We start from the raw sequence: 20,564 nt of genomic DNA, 5'->3' as shown, positions 1-20,564 counted from the left end.
GACTTGGCGAGCTCCGGGCACACGCACCCTGTTAGATGCCCTCTGCCTGGGTCGTGCGTGTGCGGGACCACGGTGCCCAAAGGGCCTACTGTGCCCGGCACCCAGGTGCTTGCCTCCAGGGAAGCTGCTTTTGGTGATCAACTGATTGACGGTCACACAGCTCCAAGGAATAGACGAGTTTTATATGTCTTTGAAACAGTCCTACAAAGATTTTTTTTTTTTTTTTTAAGAGATGGGGGCAGGGGGAGGGGCAGAGGGAGACAGACTCCCTGCTGAGCGCGGGCCCTGCCCGGGGCTGATCCATGGACTTGGAGATCACCTGTGCTGAAATCAAGAGCCGGGTGCTTAACTCACTGAGCTACCAGGCGCCCTGGAAATTATTTTTTACAACAGAGTTCTAATGAGCATTTTTTTGTTGTTAAAGAAAATTCTGGAATTTCTGAAGTCTTGGCGTCACTGAGCAAACGGAGTTTGACCCATGGCCCTGTTTGAGCTCTGATGCCCCTGCTGGACACAGTCCCTTGGTGCTTCTATCTCTGTGAAAATCTTTGTCTGAAAATCTGCAGTTGAACCTGGAAGTCAAGCTTTTAGAACAAAATAGGCAGCTTCTAAGTACATTTGTAATACTCTTGGCTTAAGAATCCTAAGAAAACAACAGATACTGCTTTAATGGAATGTGGGAGTTGAACATTAGCCGTAAAAAGCGCGGTGTGAGCTGTGGTGAGAACCGGACTGTACTGTTGGCTTCGTAGAAGACGCGCGGGTCAGTCGCCCGTTCAGTCCCGGCGGCTCCGGCGCTTCCCGACCACTTGCTTCCCAGCCGAGTTGCTTTGCCCGTGAAATGAGGGTGATTTTCACACACAAGAGCTGTGGGGGCTCCCCTGTTTACAGGAGGATAAATGGCTCACGCCTGAGGGGCTGAGGGTCCCTGGACAGGAGAGGTGCACCCCCACGGATGCGGGAACTGCGAGACGTTTTCTTGAGTCCCCCACACAGCGCGGCCCTTCCTGCTGCCCTGTCTTCTTCAGGCCGCGTGCGGAGGGCCCAGGGGACAAGGCCTCTGAGCCTCATATGCAAAGGGAGCGTTGCGTATTTTGAACAAGGGAAACCATGTCTTTAGCAGTGGACTGTTGTGGTGTTCCCATGGCCTTTTTTTTCTCCCTAAAGATTTTTTTTTTTTTTTTTTAAAGATTTTATTTATTTGACAGAGTTCACAAGTAGGCAGAGAGGCAGACAGAGAGAGGGGGAAGCAGGCTCCCCGCTAAGCAGAGAGCCTGATGTGGGGCTCAATCCCAGGACCCTGAGATCATGACCTGAGCTGAAGGCAGCGGCTTTAACCCACTGAGCCACCCAGCTGCCCCTCTCCTAAAGATTTTATTTATGCATTTCACAGAGAGGGTGAGCAGGAGAGAGATCAAACACAAGCAGGGGGAGTGGGAGAGGGAGAAGCAGGCTCCCCTGAGCAGGGAGCCCGAAGCGGGACTCAATCCCTGCCTCATGACCTGAGCCGAAGCAGATGTGTCATGACTGAGCCCCCAGACGCCTGACCCCCAAGGCTTTCCTTACCCAGTTAGAGTTGGTCTGTTTGCATACGCTGCTGGCAGGGTGTAGTTATTAATATGGCAGGTTCTTTGTTTTCAAGTCCTAATTGAGTCTCAATAACTTTGTAATGTGTTTCTTTTCTGGAAGTTTCTGAGCCTCACGGAGGAAGATCTGAATAAATTTGAGTCCCTCACAACGGGCGCAAAGAAGAAGCTCAAGACACAGCTGGAGCTGGAGAAGTGCGTGTGATGCCGGACGCCCCTTCCTCCCCGCGGGATCCGTGGCTCCCAGTGGGCTCCTAATCGGATGGGGGCCCCCGTGGGGGTGACCTTTGGGTGGCCCGGGAGGCGAAAGACTTCACCGGAGGTGGAACCCAGGGGACAGGGTGCTGAGGAGAGGCTGTCCACCGCAGGGGTGGGGCTTTTTGGAAAAGGGGAGGGGGACAGTGTGGCTTCTCCCCCGTTTTTGGGACCCGTGCCGGTCGTAAGTCACCCAGGGGCCATCTGGAGTCTCGGGGGGTTCTGAGATGGGTCACCTCATAGGCCTGCATTAAGCCCGAGGGTCATTCCAAAAGCCCCTCGGTACTAAGCCGGGGCTCACAAGCACTTCCCGCCAAACGCCCTGGATCAGATGGCCTGGGTTGGGGATGGAAGCTTCACTCGTGATCACAGTCACACGGTGTGGTTGGGTCCGCCAGGAAAGGCCCTTTGCATCCACCAAATCAGAGTGCATCGTGTCCCACCTATGAGGACAGTTAGGGGCGGTCACCCTGCTGTGGCCCCTGGGCCCTGCTGCAGAGCTGGGGCCACGGGAAACACTTTTGTGGCCAAAGACCCAGATGCTCACCTGTTCGCACGCTCTCTTGTGGCACAGGGAGAAGTCGGAGAAAAGGTGCCTGAACCCTACAGCCCCGCCCCCAGTCACCAGCAGCGGCGTGGCCCGTGTCCCCCCCACCAGCCACGTCGGGCCCGTGCAGGGTGTGCGAGGCCCCCACGCTGCAGGTGGGTGAGGACTGGGCGGCCTTGAGCGGGGTTAGGCGCTTCCTTCGGAGGGGAGTTGTCAGCGCACGGCACGCGCACCCTTTCGCCACTTGCGTCTTTTGAGCATTTATAGTTTCTGTTGATTATTGTAGCCTTTATCATTCCCACCGTGAGAGAATAGGAGGGACGTTTGGGTTAGAAGCTGGAGACGAGTGATTCAGCTGAAGTCGTAGAAGCGGAGGAATTAGATCCAGAAGCTGCAGGGCAGGAGGGAGAGGAGGGGGACCCCGAGCAGATGGAGATTCGCTTCCTCCCTGGGAGGGCGCAGACGGGCCCCGTGTAGGTCCCTGCCTCGCAGGTCTGTGTCGAAGCGCCCAGGCTGCGTGTGCGCAGCTGCCCCGTCGCGGGTGCTGGGAGCCACGGGGCGGCCTCCGCTCCCTGCCTTCACCCGCACGGTCGGGGCGCAGGGCACCCTGCACGCCTGGCAAGCCTCAGGGCGACGGGGCGCCAGGGAGCGAGAGCCGCAGTGTGTCTTTACAGTGGTTACTTGACTATAAAGCTCTTCTGTCCCTTGGCCTCCTAAAATGGGGTGGCTCTCGGTGTTGGGGATGACTACTTCTGCCCCGTGGTGGCCAGGGACCCTTGTCTCTTCCTCTGCGGCCTGTGAGCCGGGCAGTATTGCAGCCCCTGGCCGGAGCCTGGCTGTGCCCACACCTGTGAGGAGGCGGGCGTGGGGCCTCGGGCTGCTTGTTGCCCCCGCATCCCCGGGTCCTGTCACCCCCGCCTCCTGGGGCCGGCGCGGGGCTCCGCAGGACAGTGTGCCGGGAGGCCGGCGGGGAGGGCACGGGAGCCGTGGCCGGCACGACCCACGCCGGCGCCCCTTTTCCGCAGCGCTGCGGGTGGACGTGGAGCCGCCGCCCCAGCAGACGGCGCGGGAGGGCAGCTCCTCCGAGTGCTCCAGCTCGTCACCCAGCCCCATGGGGCTGCAGGCCCGGGACGAGAGCTCGGACAGCGCCGAGGAGAGCGACAGACGTAAGGATGCCCGGCCAGCCTGGGAGCACTGTGCTGCCCCTGCCCAGGCCCGGGCGCCGTGTTGACCGCTCCGTTTCCGCCCGCAGGTGTGGACGTGCACGGGGAGGGCTCGGAGAAGGAGAAGCCCGTCATGCTGCTGAACCACTTCACGTCGGGGTCCACCAGACCCACGGCCCAGGTTCTCCCCGTGCAGAACGAGGCCGGCTCCAGTCCGTCGGGCCACCACCCCCTCCCCACCCAGATGATGGCTGCGGCCTCGCACCTGGCGCCCATCCGGATGCTCAGTTCCGTGCACAAGTCGGAAAGGGGGGGCGCGGACATGAAGCTCCTCCCGCCCTCCGTGCACTCTCTGCTGTCTCTCGAAGAAAGGAGTAAACTCTCGGGACCAAGAGGCGGGATCAAAGTGGACAAGAACTTCGGCCACGCCGTGATCGACGCAGCACCCACACCCACCCCCCAGCAGCCCCTACAGGTTCTGTCTGCCCTCGCCGAGAGCAGCTCTGTGTCACCCACGGTCTCCTTCGGTCCCCGCACCAAAGTCGTGCACACGTCCGCGCTGGACAGGGTGATGAAGTCGGCTCCGCAGCCGGCCCTGGCGGGGGAGGCCAGCACTGCTGCCGCGGGCACGTCGGGCGCGGTCTTCCACACGGCCCGGCCCCCCATCAAACTTCTGGTGTCTTCATCTGTCCCCGCGGATTCCGCCATTTCTGGGCAAACTGCCTGTTCGAATAACGTGCAAATAAGCGTGCCCCCTGCAATAATAAAGCCGCGGGCTGCCGTGTGCGCCGCCAGCACCAAAGCTGCCTTCTCCGCGATGGGCAGTGTGCCCCTTGGGCCCCTGCAGGCCAGCTTCTGTGCGAGCAGCAACACTGCCTCTTCCAGCAGCCACCCCTCCGCGTCCTTCGCCAGCATGGCCACCGTGCCCAGCTGCCCAGCCCCCAGCTCCAGCCCCGCGCTCTCCTCGGCCCCCGAAAGCAGTTTCTACAGCAGCGGTGGCGGGGGCGGCGGCGGCGGGGCCGGTGGGGGCGGTGGGGGCTCCCCCGGGAACCTGCCCGCCTCCAGCCAGAACCACCACCACCACCACCACCACCAGCCGCAGTCGGCGCCCCAGCAGCCCGCGCCCGGCCCGCCACCCGGCTGCGTCGTGTGCACGTCGTGCGGCTGCAGCGGCAGCTGCGGCTCGGGGGGCCTGACTGTCAGCTACGCCAACTACTTCCAGCACCCGTTCTCGGGGCCGTCCGTGTTCCCCTTCCCCTTCCTGCCCTTCAGCCCCGTGTGCGGCAGCGGCTACGTGGGCGCCCAGCAGTACGGCGGCGGCGCCTTCCCCGTGGTGCACTCGCCCTACGGCGGCGGCGTGGCCCCTGAGCCGGTGCTGGCCGGCCAGTCCGCCTTCGCCGTGCCACCCATGCCTGGCTTCATGGCGGGCGCGGCGGGCGTGTACCAGGCGCCGGGGCTGGGCGGCGGCGGTGGCTCCGGCCACAAGAAGAGCGGCAACCTGTCGTGTTACAACTGCGGGGCCACCGGGCACCGTGCTCAGGACTGCAAGCAGCCGTCCATGGACTTCAACCGGCAAGGTAAAGGGGGTGGCCACCGAGCGGGCTGCGCTGGGGCACAGAGCACCCCCGTGTGGGGACACCGTGGTCCACAGGCTGCCTCTAGAGCACAGATGCTCCTGGCAGAAGCGTGTCCTTGTCGCTGGGCTGGCCGTGAAGGCCTCCAGAAGGGTCGCATGGTCTCCAGCTGCCCATCGCTGCAGCCTGCTCCTCTCTCCGAGGGGACCGGCCGGCCGGGGGAGGACACGCTGGCCCTGCGAGCCGGGCAGCCCGTAGGGTTGACGGAGCGCCCCGCGGGCCTGGTGCAGGGGTGCGGGTGCTGCGGTGGGCTGTCCTGCTGCTGCTGCTGTGCTGCTGCTCCTGCCCGGGGGACCCGGCCGGTGGGGCGAGGAGGCTGCGTGGTGTTCCCTGCGGCCACACACTCCATCCCCCCACCCCCCATTTTTACTTCCACTCGCTCTCTTTTGTCTCTAGTGCGGGTCCGGTGTGTGTGTGATGTGGGGACACGGGCGTGTTCTCGCTGTAGGCTTGGGAAGGGAGATGAAACCAGGCAGGAGGCGTCTCTGCCAGCTCCGTGGTACTCAGGGCGCGGCCTGGGGTAGTCACCTGGGCTCTGGAGATGTTTGATGGTTGCCCCAGACTTGGGGTTCCACAACCCGCCTGTGCATGTGGTCAGCCAGAGAGCCTTCGAGGCGAGCCAGCTCTGGTGGCAGCTGGGGCGGGCATCCGTGTGCTCACCGCGTGGCCGGCTCCCGGACCCGTCAGCCCAGGCCTCTGGCGAGGGTCAGGCCTCCCCAGCCCCCTGCCCGGCCGAGCTCTGGAAGCAAAAGAGAAGTGGCCCAGGGACCGGCCGTGTTACCCCCGAGGCTGATCCACCTGTACGGCTTAGTTTTGGGGGCGGGAGTGAGGAGCGGGGAGAGGGTCTGACAGGGAGTCCGGACTTGCCGCGCCTGCCTGTGGACAGACTCCAGCAGGAGCTTTGGGCAGCTCGGTGGTCGCAGTGATTCAACTCTGGTCTCTTTTCCCCTCTCTCTAGGTACTTTTAGGTTGAAATATGCCCCTCCAGCAGAAAGTCTGGACTCCACAGACTGATACTTTTCTCTGGCAACAGAACACTATTAAGCCATGGAGACATAAGGAAACTTAAATACAAAACTGAGAAGTCTAGTTGCTGTTGAGCTTAATATTTTTAATCCAAAGGTGCTTTACTTTACTAGACTGGGTAGAAAACCTAGCGTAGGAGTGCATCAAACTCAGTTTTATTGCCAAAATCCTAGATTGGAGCTTGACGTCAGGACTCGCCTGGTCGGGGTCTCCGCCGTGGCTGCGATGCGAGACCTCCGTGTCCCAAGGAGCATTGCCGCCGTCGGTCCTTCCAGGCTCACACGAATTCCCGGGCAGCTACGCAAGATCGGAACCGAGACCTGCAGGTCGGAGCGCTCCGCGCGGAGTTCCAGCGGTCGGACTCTTGATACCCCTGCGTGAGGGAAAATGTCGCCTTTGTTTTGTTTTGTTTTTTTGTTATTTGTTTTGTTTTGTTCCTCAAGTGGTTGGACACTAATCTCTCTGGGTTTTTTCCGGATTGCACTACCGAAGAATGTAAAAGACGTCACTCTCTGCCGTTCTGGGAGACAGACTCCCCGAGACCAGTCAGTGCAAGACACTCAGAGAACCCGTTTTTAAGGAGTCGGCACCAGCAGGCTACGTGACTGGGACACAACAGAGATTTTAGCATTTCCTTCCCTCCTTAAGACACTCGTAGCAGTTTCAAGTCTTTAATTTTTTTTCCCTGCAAATAAATTTAAACTACGTTATTAAGTAGAAATAGTTACTCGCAACAACTTAACGTCTAAGGGTCCAAGTCCCAGAGAGTCCCTAGTTGTCAAAGCCTTGAGAATCCCTTCGTTCCCGGCCCTGCATAGCTTGAAGTCCTGTCGCCGTCCACCGCGACGAAGCTCTCGCAGAGACACGGTGACCGCTCGGCCTTCGTGAGCTGGCTCTGAGGGTTGCTACACGCCCTTAGCAAAGTTGGCAAGTTCTTCCTCTCCACACGGATCTCCCAAGGACCCCGAGGCTTACTGATAACGGATTCACACTCGAGACAAACATTTCAACAGTGATACAGTCCTATCATTACGAGCAAAAGATTTGAAATGTTCTCCTGTCAACTTCTTTTGTATTAGGCTGTGTATTAGTGGTTAGTTCTCTAAAAATTACCTGAAAACTACAATAGAAAAGTGGTAAGACTCTGAAAGAGCCCACACCAACAGGACAGAGCTCCAAGATCTGCAGAAGTCTAGTTTTATCCGAAGTGGGAGATCAGGCCTCACCATATAGCTCTGTTTCATCCCATGACCATGAAAGCTTCTTGGTCCAAAATTTAGGGACTTAAACCTTTAAAGCTAAAAGGGAATTTTCTGATCAAATATTATTGCTTTAAACACTAAAGCCTTCAGTATTAAAATGTTGATTGGTAAGGCCTTGCCCAGGGATTTCGCAGTTGAATCTTTATTTAAAACAGAGAAATGTAGTAATATTCAGACTTTTCTTAAAATGGGACAATCAGCCTCATGCCTAATTGGTGTAAATCAAAAGAATACCCTAGAATTTGAGGCTCTGTGATGTGAGGCTTCAAATTTTATGATCACTTTCCTGGCTGGAGGGAAACTAGAGCAGAGTTGTTAACTTTTTTTTTTTTTTTTTTTTTAAGGCTTTTGGTAGAATTTTTTAGAGCTTTATTTTAGTAGAGTTTCATTTCTATGCAATGCAGAATTGACAGACCTCTGTATGCTTCTCTCTCTTCCTGGTACACAGTATTACATACAGTTTTGAAGTGATGGTGATGCTTACAACAACTTTTTTGGGGAATGTTACATTGATCTCTTAATTATAAACACTACAAAATGTCAAAATAACGAGAACTGACACAACTTTGCCTTAAAGAGTAGGAGCCTGGAACTTGTCATATGATGTTAAAGGAAGACTTGGGAGTGTCCACTGATGTTTACGATTTTAATATTTCTGAAGGCCGTTATGGTGGCCTGGACATGTGCTGAAAGCCAAACTTTTAAATTTTTTGGTTTTTTAAACAAAGAAATATTTTAAATAAATCCTATTTCAACACAGTGAAATTGTTGAAAACTGTCTCATAACAAAAGAAAAAAAAATCATATTTAGGGTTTCTGTTTTAGTGGTCAGTATCGGGGAATGGAAGTGTCTGTTGTTACCCTGATGACTATTTTGATAAATATTAGAGCTTAGTGTGTTCCATACAACAAAAAACAAAAAATTAAAATAGGAGCTTCGATTCCAAGTAGGACATTCAGATGGAGGTGAATAAGTCCAGACATTGTGCGGCTGCGTTCCAGTCATCAAAGGTCTTAGCAAAATTCCCACTTGTCTTTGAACGTGCATGTGCGGTGTGATGTCGCCAGTGAGGCCATTCCAAGGTGAGAACTGAGAAGCGTGAACGGGAGATACACGGGACACAAAGCCTCCAGCTGCGCATCCGTGGGACTCTTCCCAGGTGAACGCTTGGACTTGGGAATGTTTGCTGGCAGCGTCATCTCTGATAAATTTCTCTCCAAAAGCAACCAAAGTCCGTAAGCCTGAAGAGCAATTTTGCATTTCCTCAGATGTCCTCATCTTTTTAGAAACACAGATCCGACTGACCCTTTCAACTACATAGTCCTTTCCCTGAGATCATGGGCTCAGTTGGCAAAGGCTGTAGCAGCCGGTAGGTGGGGCACAGCCACTTTGCTCTGTGTCGTCTGTCCTATATCAAAGTTTCTATCCCCGTTTTCTCGTCTCCAAGAATGGGGGAAGTGGAATGTACAGATGGAAGTGGAATACGATGTTGGGATAAAAGAACTATTGAATCTTTTTTTTTTTTAAGCACACACTCAGTTTTCTACCTTCTTTTCTAATTTTTATTTCATGGTAATATTGAAAATTGGAAACGCGTTTCAGTGTTAACACTTGTCATTGCTGAAGAGCACCGAGGAGATGGGAGCTAGCACTTACGACGACGACGACAAAATTCCTTTCTTCGAAGCCGGTATGTGTGATTGGGTATGAAAAACCACCACCACCAACCAGCGTCATCTGTGATCTCCCGATGACAGGAGTCGGCTTGTGAATATAGTAGCTAGTAGGTTCAGTGTTTTAATTCACTATTTAGAAGTCACTGTAGCTAGTTTGCACTACACCGTGCGGGGGCACGGAGGCCCGGTAGCAACCCCGCCCAGCGTCCCACAGCTGCTGCGGCGCGTCCCCGCAGGGGCACCGGCCGATCTGATCCATCTGGATCGGACCGAGGCTTGCTCTGGGCTCGCTCCAGTGTTGCTGGGGAGTGCTGGCCCAGTGGAATCGGGCTGCGTCCCCCTCACTCTGTCATTTTGTACTCTTCCTGCTTCTGTGGTGGGTTCTTTGATGCCTTGCTAGTTTTACGTACTGGTTAGCGATGGCGTATGTATTGAGTCTTACGGATGGTAAGGGAAACCGTGTCCCTCCCAGAGCATGGATGGGCCTGTGGAACCCGAGCAGGCGGATGTCCTTTTCAAAGTGCAGATGACTCCCAAAGAATGAGTCAGGGGACGTTTAAAGCCATGGGTTCTGAAGAGGCTCAGTTTGCAAAATCCTGAGGTTCTTGAACGAATTTAGTCAACACTCACAAAACCACATACTTGCTGGTTGAGGCCAAAGGTCAACTTGACTACACTGTTCTTGGGGGAGGGGAGCTCAGTGTGGCTCATCCGTCGGTCCCGGGGATTTTAAAAGCCTCTCACATGCATTAAGTTCTTACATGCACAAAGATGAAGGCTTTGATACTGAAACCAGAGACCTCGTGTACTCGAGAATCTTCACAGCTAATCTTGGACAGATTTTCTTTTTAGGAATGAAGGAAAATTCTCCCATTTTTGAGCCATTCTTTTATGTCAATTCTACAAAATTGCATGTAACTTTATAAATATTTTTAAAAGATATAGTTTTGTAAATATTTAATATTCTGCTAATTTGATTTTGAATTGTAAATGTTAAGTATTGTTTTTGAAGTTTTTATGTTTTATTATACTTTGTTAAAAAGGAAAAATTGTACATTTTTAGAATGTTTTTATGAGTAAATTTAATGTACTGAAAATAAAAATTTAAAAAAGCGGTTTCATTTTATTAGGTCTTTATCTCCTAGAGTATGAAGCACATGTCCTTTCAAATAAATCGCCAGATCGGGATCTGCAAGCCCTTTCTGCCTTCTCCACTTGGCAAGAGAGATGGATGGTTTTAAATCCATTCTCTGTCAAGTTTCCCTGGTTTTAGAAGATATCCTTGCTATGACCAGAAACATTAACTCTTGATTTGGGATGTTCCAGCTCGAGGTTCCGTAGGAAGTCAAGATTTGGCACAAACTGGTGTGAAGTTTCTCTGGCATGTTTCCAGACACACGGTCCACGTGGTATGAACATGCCCGGGCACTTAAAGCTCTGTCCCCTCGCGATTTGGGATGGTGGTGGTCCAGTGAGCGAAAGCTGGCGCAGGACCACGGTGTTCTCATGAGCCCTGCCAGACACCAGAAGGAGAAACCTGGTACCTCCCCCAACCCCAACCCCAACCCCCCACCCCTCCCCCGCCGAGGTCCCCAGCGCCTCTGGTCGGGCCTGGGGCTACCCAGAGGGAAATGTTCTTGCAGCCCCCATGACGTGCTGTTTGGTCAGGCCAGGCCTCTGAGGATGGGGGCCACGCACACCAGAGCTGCAGACTCGGGGAAGCAGAACACCTCGTCTTGCCCCCACGTGCTCCCACGGACAGCTGAAGTGCCTGCTTAAACTGGGAACGCGTGGAGTTTTCCCAGCGAGTGATGCTGGCCACTCAGCCGACGTCTCTATCTTTCCCCGCCACAGCGTGGCGGTTTTCAAGTCGCTTATTCCCACGAAACACCCAGGTCCCACAGCCGTCCGCTCACTTTGTGCCACGTCTTTTAGTTCTCAGGAGAATTTACTTATGCAAAGACCAGACCAGCTGGCAGAACCTTGACCAAGGTGAGGAAGGTGCCTGGGACAAAGCAGAGACCTTCAGAGGTGAGTGCCCCTGCCCCTCCCGGCCCCTGCCCGCCCGCACCACCTGGCGTGGGGTAGCACAGATGGTACACGGCGTGGCACGCATCCGACACGGACCCATTAAACTGAGCTTGAAGACCGTTTTTAGCTGTGCCTTTATTCACCTTAGTTCATTAAAAATGTACTTGGTTCAGAGAGCCTAGTGACCACCCACTGAAGTGGGGTAGAAGGCACCCCTCCCTGCAAGGTACTTGTGTTTTTAAAAAGCAGGATTTCTTCTAGGAATCTTACTGGTCACACAGCAGTTCCAAGAACGTAAGCTAGAATGATGTGTACAATCTAACAAGACAGGCCGGCGCGGAGTGCACATACTGTGGAAGCACACGTGTTCCGGGGGAGCCACGCGGACAGACGCATGCAGCGGGAAGGTCGGGGGTCGAGTGCGCACGGGCAGGACTGCGGCTTCCCCCGCTCCGTGAGGAAGTGACGTCCACGGACGGGAGCAGGTGCGCCGCGCACGCCGAGGTACACAAGCCGAGGCGCGACCCGCTGCGGCCCAGTCGGAAGCGGTCCGCGGGCGCTCTGTGCTCCTCCCGGAGACGGGACTCGGGCCCCGCGCAGGCCGCAGGGAGCGCCGGTTATTCCAGCTGAACTCGGACGAGGTCTGCCGCCCGACACTCACTGTCTGAGAAGAACGCTCGGTCTGCTTTTGCTGCTGGTTTCGTCTGACATGCGCCCGGCGGCGGGACGACCCGCGAGGACAACGGAAATACTCTTAACCCGCGGAAACTTAGTAAGAGTCACACACTTAACACGCGGTAATTAATAAGAGTCACACACACACTTAACACAGAACACGGGTCATCTACAGCTTTAGGCCAAAAGGTAGAGGGCGTGCGTCTGGCCGCGAGCGCTTCCGTCCGGCCCGCGGTGGCCGGCACTGGTGGCCGCCACTGTCCTAAGAACGAAACGGACAGAACCGCTGGTCCCCTTACGGACGAGGCGGCGGTCGGACTTCAGAGAGACCCCACAAACCGGGAGAAACGCCGCACCTTCCTTCGCTGGGCGCTCTGAGAAACTAGACCAAAATTTTAAAGGATTCAAGGTTCGTACTAAGCAGTGGCGCTTTTCTCCGTTCCCGTCTGGAAAAGAAAAGGAGTTTGCCGGCGCGGCGAGAACAAGAGCTCGGGCGCGCGCTAGGAGCGGGAGCCCGGGCCGGCGGTCCGCGATTTCCTGCCCCGCTTTCCCTGCTTTTTGCCCACGACCATGGCCCACTGGGTGGGGGTGGGGGTGGGGGTGGGGGTGGGGGAGGCAGGACCACGCGCCCACAGATCCTCTCACAGGTACTTCCCCGTTCAACAGAAACCCTCACAGCACGTCCGCTGGGTCTGTGAGCCTAGTCAACAATGCGCCTCTGAAGGCTTAAGTACAGGCTCCTAATAGGGGAAGAGCATTAAAATAATGTGAAGGTCTGTTTTATTGGCAACTTAGAATGCAAAGTGTTTTATTTTTAAACTTCTAAATTTGAAAACAAAACAGCCTAGGTTAAATAATAGAGTTTTCCAAAGCTGGATGTGCTCACCGAGCTCAGTTTTTCTGCTTGTGGTACAAAACAACTTCCTAAAACTCCTAGGCAGGAACACTACTGTCTGGATGATCTGATCAACCCTCAGTTGCTAATATCCCCCCCCCTTTTTTTCCTTGGTAAGGGTTTAAAAAATTTCAAGAACAGATGCATTTTTCTAGTCTTACACAGACGATTTCACTCCAAATGTCTCCTGAGAGGCGTATACCATATACAGGAACCCGTCTTCGTCCTTCTCACTTTCGTACACTTCAGAAATCGGTGTGGACACACTCACCATGCTGTGTCCATTCACTAACAGGAAGAAGGCCTGATTAGCGTTGAGCTGTAAGCGCCTCCTGTTGTAAGAAGACAACGTGAACAGACACCAGGATGTCAATTTGCAAAAGGGAAATGTAAAAACATCACATACCCCCTTTGATACAAAAGTACAAAGCTTCTGGAAATGCTGCTTCTGGCAAAATAATGCCTACGCCTACAGACTGACTGTCGGAGCTACAACTTCTCATAAAGCGCAGGACATTTCTAGCATCACGTTGTGACCGGTAGTAGTGGGAATGCTTACATTGTCCTTACTGTGACCCGCGGGCCAGCTTTAGATCAGTATGCTCCCGGAACAGCCCCGACTGTCCAACGAGAGAAAGAGCTCAAACTATAATTTACAAACTCTTTATTACGATTCTACCAAGTCTGCATTGTCTTTTACTAGTTTTGCCATACAAAACTTATCTAGGGGGCGTCTGGGAGGCTCAGGCAGTTACGCCTCTGCCTCTGGCTCAGGTCATGATCCCAGGGTCCTGGGATGGAGCCCCACATCGGGCTCTCTGCTCAGCTGGGAGCCTGCTTCTCTCTCTTTGCTACGGCTCTGCCTACTTGTGCTCTCTGTCAAATAAATAAAAATCTTGGGGAAAAAAAAAAGCATCTACACTAGATGTGATGATGAAAAAAATCAGAGGGACAGGAGATCCAGCAGATGAGAGAAGAACTCAGACAGGAAGGAAACGTCTTTAGGTTTTATTAAGCTTGCAGAGATGTTCGTGGGAACTGGAGCTCTATCTGTAAGTCACCCAAAGAAACAGGAAAACAGTGTTTAAGTACCTAATGATCTTGATGAGCTCACTCATGTTGACATGGTCGGGAACAAGGAACTTGGTCTTGTCCAGGACAGGAAGCTGCTTCTCCCCCTTGTACCGCTCGATGATCACCTGGACAAGCAGCCGGAGGAGAGATTTTAACATAACCGTTAGCAACCGTGAACAACGAAGAGAGGAGACACTTCTGTGTCAGAGCCGGCACACACCAAGTGGGGTCTGAGACCGAAACAGCACGTGCCAGTTCCCCACAGATCTCCTGCGAAGAGCGATCGTTCACCCCCAACCCTCACGGGGCAGCCTCCAGGGAAGGGAGCAGGGGCTGAAAGGAGCTGCTCCGCGTTCTCGGTTATCTGGAGCCATGAAAACACTGACTGCTCCGAGAAATACAAGCAGATGCCGGAGCCAGCTTGGATCTATGTCAGCTGCGGAGCCACGGTCTCCGAAGCACGAGCAACCGCGATTCCGCAGTCCACCCGCTGCTTTCACAGGAGACGGGTTTCTCCGCCTGATGTGGAAAAAGTCCTGAGTAAATATCTGGTAAGTAGAGACAACGATCAGCTGGTTCTGGAGACAAACTCTGTGCAGAAAGGCTTGAAGATCCTTTCATTTTGACAAAATACTCCTAGTATTTCCTTGATGAGTTTTGAGAGTCAGTCTTGCACGATGCAGGGAACAAAAATACTTCTGCATCAGGAACGGAAACCAACCCGTGAGCTCCTTGCCAGACTTCCTCTCCACAGAGGACAAACAACTTCTACGTCTTAGCCACGATCAACGCTGGCCCCGGGGTGTTGACTGCCCGTGCCTCCTCATGTTACGGAGTACCGGAGACACTTCTCCAGGTGAAGCGACTCTCCAGCTCACCGCAACAATGACAAGTTGAGAGGAGGGAAGTCTTCGCATCCTGTCTCTCTAGGAAAGGGGAAGGTACTCGTCTGCACCTTGTTCCACCCTATGGGGCCCGCAGAAGGTTCTGTACGGCCAGATCAAACCGCGTTCCCTTCCTTAGTAAGACCAAGGGCTGTTATCCATGGGGTGTGTTCAGAACATGGGAGCCGCAGGGGGATTCACTACACGGACTACTTTTGCCTGGGTGTGACCAGCATCAGAGCTCAGAGGCAATACAGAAATCTTACATTACTGGCCCAGGAAGAGCAGAAGCAGAAAGAGAAGAGAATCTCCTGACCTTAGACCGTATTCACTAAAGGAAGACCGGGCAGCAGCCTGAGACAAAGGACAACATGGCCCTGGGCACCTCCTTCCCCTCTCCGGTGTCCCTGACTCTCCAGTGCCGCTGAGCTCCGTGAAAACAATCCCCGGTATAATGACTGGTTGACTTTTCGGTTATTTTTTCTTTTTCCCGAACTTTAATTTGGGAGAGAAGTCATGTTAAGTCCCAAGTAAGGCATCTGGCTAGACCTGAAAAGTGCCTTGTCAAGCGCTACGGACAGGATCGCAGAAGACAAAGCCATCCTCGGGGAGTGGAGACCAGGGTCTGGAGAGCCAGCGAGCTGCCCTGCCTTCTCCGTCTGGCTGTGCTATTCCTAGTAAGGAGTGCCTCTAAAGCTGTTCAGTGGCCAGAAGCACCCATGGAAGTACAAGCCTGTGATTTCTGCAAACCCCTGAACCGCCAGCAGAAAAGAGGGCCACTAATGTTCGCAGATAATCACGTTTCAAAAGGAGACTGCAGAAGCAGAACAAATCCTAGCAGACTGCCGGGCTTTTCCAACGGCACCGAAAAGCGAAGACAAACTTAATGAGGAAAACCCCCAGGCCCTATGTTGACCCCAAATATAAGGAAAGACTGAAATTTCTAAGCTGTCCAAGGAAAACAGAGACCTGTCTTACAGCAGAGTTCTACAGCTGGGGAAATGCTGGGCAGACCCATCTTCTCCTCTCTGAGCCCCTTACAGCCCTAAGCCCTGGACCTTCTCTCTTTCCTCAGTTCCATGTGAGAGGACACGTCAGAAAGCCAAACGGGAAAGCTTCTACAGAATTTCTAACAGTGGAGTGTCTTTCTGAGTGGGCTGCGGCATTTCGAGAAGGTAACAACCGTGGACGCAGAACTAGGCTGATCTTTCCAACACTGTGTGGGGTGGGAATCTCTTCCCACCTTACAGATTAGGACGTGGCAGCCCGTTTCAGAATGTCAGCAATGAGCTCAGCATCCCTCAGCAACCCTGAACCTAACTAAGGCCTGAACTCAGCCTCCACCTGAAACCGGAAGCTCCTCTTACCCACTGCTCCCAGACCCGGCGCCTCAGCAGATACCGTTTTAGAGTCTGTCCGCAGAGACTGGGGATAGAGGCGCTGCTGCCTGGGCACAGCAGGAAGCACCTGAGCCACACACACAGGACAAGGAAGAGCAGTGTTTCTCCTCCGTCTCTGCAAAGCAGCCAAGCATAGCAGGCCTCTGCGGGGCACCCAGAGCCTGGAATGTTCAGTCCCACTTCAGTCCTGAACGCTGCTTTTCCCACCACAGTCCCCCTCCCTTTAGCAGAGCGGACCGCTTCCTCCCACCGAAGAAACACCAGCAGTGCCAGCCCCTCCACCCCGTTCCCCCAGATGGATGCGTCTGACTTGTGTGTAGCATTCAGGCAGCCGACTCGGACTCGGGAGGACACAGAATGTGAGCAGGTCAAAGAACTGCCTGTTCAGACATCTCCACACTAGGTCATGAACCGGACACGGGGCGTTCCTTATCTGAGGAGCTCTGTGGAGACCTGTCCCACGGTCACACGCCGCGGCCCTGTCCTGGAGGACTTGAGCAGTGCTGTCCACTGCGAACATTACCAACGACTGAAACGCAGGTGCTGGAGACTACCTACTGGGATTTTGGTAGGATGCTGCTCTCGGATAAGCCGGACGTCTTCTACTCTTTGTTCTGCAACGAAAAGGAAGAGACACAGGCATTATTAAGGGCCAAAGTGTAGCTTCTTTCCTGCATTTTTGCTGGTGGTTTCTGTATCTAAATTCAGCTCTCCCTAGCTATGGCAGAGCAGTAAGGACATGTTCCCTCGAACTGAGAGGAACCACACACTGGCACTTCGTTTCTGGCACAAGCTGATATTTAAGGTCAAATGCCATTTCCGTGTAAACCAACATGCGATGACACAGCTCTCGTGGGTGGTAAGACACAAGACCAAGAGTACAGAGCTCCTGGTTTCAGGGGTTTGGGACCCCAAGCTTGCAGCCAAATGTAAACAGCAAATTAACAGCATGGCGTTACCAATCTTTCCTCTCATGGTTCCAACAACCTGTCAATTTTGTGAATTTTCCAAAGTTTAAGTTGGTATAGGAATCTCAGATAAAACATACGCTCTTCAACGTGGTTTTCTCTTACGATTTCCTGCTTTTTAATGATACAGTGCTTACTGGAAAAGAAACTGCCCAGAAGAGATGGGGGGTGGGGAACAATGCTCTGTTTGACTTTTAAATCGTTTTGCTCAGGGTCGCCTGGGTGGCTCAGTCATTTAAGTGCCTGCCTTCCACTCCAGTCACCATCCCAGGACCCTGGGACTGAGTCCCACAGCAGGCTCCTTGCTTAGCGGGGACCGCCTGCTCCCCCTGCTTGTGATCTCTCTCTGATAAATAAAATCTTTAACAACAACAACAACAAAAACGAGTTTTGCTCAATGCCTGCCGCCTCCAAGAAGTTGTTGTTGTTTTTAAGATTTTATTTATTTATTTGACAGAGATCACAAGTGGGCAGAGAGGCAGGCAGAGAGAGAAAGGAAGCAGAGAGTCCAATGCAGGGGCCCAATCCCAGGACCCTGAGATCATGACCTGAGCCGAAGGCAGAGGCTTAGCGCACTGAGCCACCCAGGTGCCCCCCCATCCAAAAAGTCTTAAGCACAAAGTCTGCTGCTGAATACTTTTTTTGAGAGATTATCTCTGTACTCCTCCCCTTAGAATAATCACTTATATGAACGATCAATGTCATGGACTTCCTGAGAAGTCCTGGTGGCTTCAGAAAAAAAGATAATGATCTATATGAATATATGCTACCATTGCCTATTTTTTTGGATCTAAAAAAAATACCACTTAGTATCACGCTTCATAAAAGTGACTGACATAACTCCCATGTTCAAATACAAGCATACAGCTTCTATTTCCATCTGCCCACCCAGCATTTCCAAACTGGCCTCTAAGATAAAATCACCAACAAATCTGCTGTAGAAGAAGACCGCAAACTCAGGCCTATTCGGTACGTGAGAATAGAGATAAATTTAGTTACTGTTAACAGAAAGCTTAGCCTAGTGGTTCACAATGCATAACAGAGAGATCACTAACAAAAAAATACGTACTTGGTCCTGGCAGAGCTTCCAAAACCCTTGGAATTTTCTAAATACCAAGAGTGGTACTGATAAGGGCCGTCTCTTTTTGTTCATGGCAAACCCTAACCAACCATATCAGAGTTTATGTTAAATCCAGTAACTCCTGGAAAGCTCCTAAGGATGGGGGACTGGTTGCCATGGAGAAGGAACAGTGACTTGGGGTTTGACATGTTTAGACCCCCCCCAAACCCCAGGGAGGGGAAAGGGGCACAGAGGAGGAAGGAATACCCGACGGCCAGTGCTTTAACCAGTCCAGCCCACGGGATGAAATCGCCATCAGAAGGATGGAACTCGGGGCTTCGAGGTGCTGGGACAGCGGCACATACCAAAGTGCCCAGGAACAGAAGCTCCTGAGCGCAGGACTCTCTCGAGCCCACCCTACGCACCTTTCATCAGGCCGTTCGTCGGTGTGCTTTACTGTGCTTTAGTATTCTTCGTAACAAGCGAGTAACCTAGCAAATAAACAATTGTCCTGTGAGCCAGGGCAGCACTCATTAACACGAGGGGGTCACGCAACCTCTGATTGACAGCCTGCTGGTCAGAAGCACCGCACTCAGTGTTTGCCGTGGGGGATGGGGAGGGCGGCACCTGAGGCTATCACCAGGCAGACAGAATCAGAAGGGAGTTACTGTAGGAGTCATCCATTCGATCTCGGGGCTGCGAGTTCCAGCCTCACACTGTGTGCAGGGATTACTAAAAAAATAAAATTAAAAAAAAATTTTTTTTTTTTCCAATTGTGGAACAGCCAGCTTGATTGCATGACTCTGAAAAACCCCCACTCCAGGGTCCAAAGTGAAGCAGCTGATTAGGAGAATCCGGAGAGTAGAGAAAGCCAGGAGAAGGAGGATTTTTTCCGTGGCGTAATCCTTCAAATCCTTCAGTATTTGTGAGGGTATCACTGATTCCCCTGCAGGGCTCCTCTCAGCTTTGAGACCAGTCCCTAGGTCTGTCCTACCCCCCAAGAAAAGGTGCTATGCCACCTAGACTTCGCTATCAACCCTCTTCACAGCAAAACTCTCCATTCTGTCAAGGACGTTTATTTCAGAGATTAGACGAAATCACAGTTAATTCACTCTAGCACATGAATGATAATTCCTTAATATACCCTGGACTCTGCTTCACACTTAAAAGCTTCTCCTAGGGGCACCTGCGGGGCTCAGTGGGTTAAGCTTCTGCCTTCAGCTCAGGTCATAATCTCGGGGTCCTGGGACGGAGCCCCACATCAGGCTCTCTGCTCAGTGAGTAGCCCGCTCCCCCCCCCCCCCCCCCCCCCCCCCCCCCCCCCCCCCCGCCTGCCTCTCTGCCTACTTGTGTAAATAAAATCTTTAAAAATAAAGAAATAAAAGCTTCTCCTAACTGGGGCGCCTGGGTGGCTCAGTCGGTTAGGCATCCGACTCTTGATTTCCATCCTGGTCACAATTTCAGCATCAGGAGACTGAGCCCCCGTTAGTGTGTGCACTCGGCGCAGAATCTGCTTAAGATTCCCACCCTCTCCCTCCCTCTCTCTCAAATTTAAAAAAAAAAAAAAAGCTTATCCTAATAAATCTAAAAGGTAAGTGGAAACATTCAGACAGAAGGGGGAGTTTCTTTTTAATACAAGGACACAGGTTTGCTTTGGCAAGTGGAAAAGGAAATAAGCAAAACAGGGTTTAGATGTGAGGCTTCAAATCAGAATCTATAATTTCTGTACTGTTATCAAAAGCTTATTCTGATTTATCCCCAAAATATGGCCCAAAAAAGACAAAATCATTATTTTCATTAAAGGTGGAAAAACCCAAGGTATGAAACGAGTTACTTCCTTGAGATAAAATCAAGTAATACCGAAGTCATGGTACGACATCAGGACTGTCCTGAGTATCCTGACCAGCTGCGTGAAAACCCCGTAGTAAGCCCGGAGTAACCGAGCGAGTAAGGTGTGCACCTGTGCCACACTCTTTCGAGCAGACACCTACTTCCAGAGACTGACAGTATATTTAGTGAAAACATTACCAACAACACAAATCAAAGGCTCACAGGAGCAATTCTTTTACTCAAGTTTTGTTGTTGTTTTCTTAATTTATTTGTCTTCTCCAACAGTGTGCCCCTGGCAGCCAGGACCTGCTTCTGATTGTCTCTGCATTTGCCAGGGGCTCAGCCCTGCACACCCAAGGTGGTTAATGAACAAATTAAAGTTGTACAATGGAAATAAACACTCGTCCAAACGTGTGTAAGATACACTTCCTAGACTCCTTTTCTCCTGTCTCTGACAACCCTTGCAAGACTTACAAACCTACGGGAGGAAAGCAGTCCAAGGTGTCTTTTTTTTTTTTTTTTTTTTTTTTAAAGATTTTATTTATTTATTTGACAGACAGAGATCACAAGTAGGCAGAGAGGCAGGCAGAGAGAGAG

General features: G+C 52.7%; 2 protein-coding genes across 3 annotated transcripts in view; one reads left to right on the top strand and one right to left on the bottom strand.

Annotated features, from left to right (window-relative positions):
- The window catches only part of ZCCHC14 (zinc finger CCHC-type containing 14), a 51,464-nt gene extending 45,232 nt beyond the window's left edge, over positions 1 to 6,232 (top strand). The window contains exons 9-13 of the mRNA XM_059383298.1: positions 1,690 to 1,781; positions 2,416 to 2,543; positions 3,414 to 3,554; positions 3,641 to 5,128; positions 6,144 to 6,232. Of these exons, the coding sequence (XP_059239281.1) occupies positions 1,690 to 1,781; positions 2,416 to 2,543; positions 3,414 to 3,554; positions 3,641 to 5,128; positions 6,144 to 6,199 (1,905 nt within the window). The 3' untranslated portion in view covers positions 6,200 to 6,232. The remainder of the gene's footprint in view (positions 1 to 1,689; positions 1,782 to 2,415; positions 2,544 to 3,413; positions 3,555 to 3,640; positions 5,129 to 6,143) is intronic.
- A 252-nt stretch (positions 6,233 to 6,484) lies between these two features.
- Positions 6,485 to 20,564, bottom strand: part of MAP1LC3B (microtubule associated protein 1 light chain 3 beta) — an 18,084-nt gene continuing 4,004 nt past the window's right edge. Inside the window, exons 2-5 of one of the 2 annotated variants that reach the window (XM_059383301.1) lie at positions 16,668 to 16,723; positions 13,844 to 13,950; positions 12,913 to 13,083; positions 6,485 to 6,584 (exon numbers count right to left, since the gene is read on the bottom strand). In XM_059383301.1, the coding sequence (XP_059239284.1) occupies positions 6,509 to 6,584; positions 12,913 to 13,083; positions 13,844 to 13,950; positions 16,668 to 16,723 (410 nt within the window). In that variant the 3' untranslated portion in view covers positions 6,485 to 6,508. Of the gene's footprint in view, positions 6,585 to 11,296; positions 13,084 to 13,843; positions 13,951 to 16,667; positions 16,724 to 20,564 lie in introns of those variants that run through there. The other variant, XM_059383300.1, reaches the window with a different exon arrangement.

The sequence above is a fragment of the Mustela nigripes genome, chromosome 17 (genome assembly GCF_022355385.1).
Source record: "Mustela nigripes isolate SB6536 chromosome 17, MUSNIG.SB6536, whole genome shotgun sequence".
NCBI classification, from domain to species: Eukaryota; Metazoa; Chordata; class Mammalia; order Carnivora; family Mustelidae; genus Mustela; species Mustela nigripes.
The sequence above is the reverse complement of the archived record's forward strand: the minus strand, read 5'-3'. Positions and strand labels throughout refer to the sequence as shown.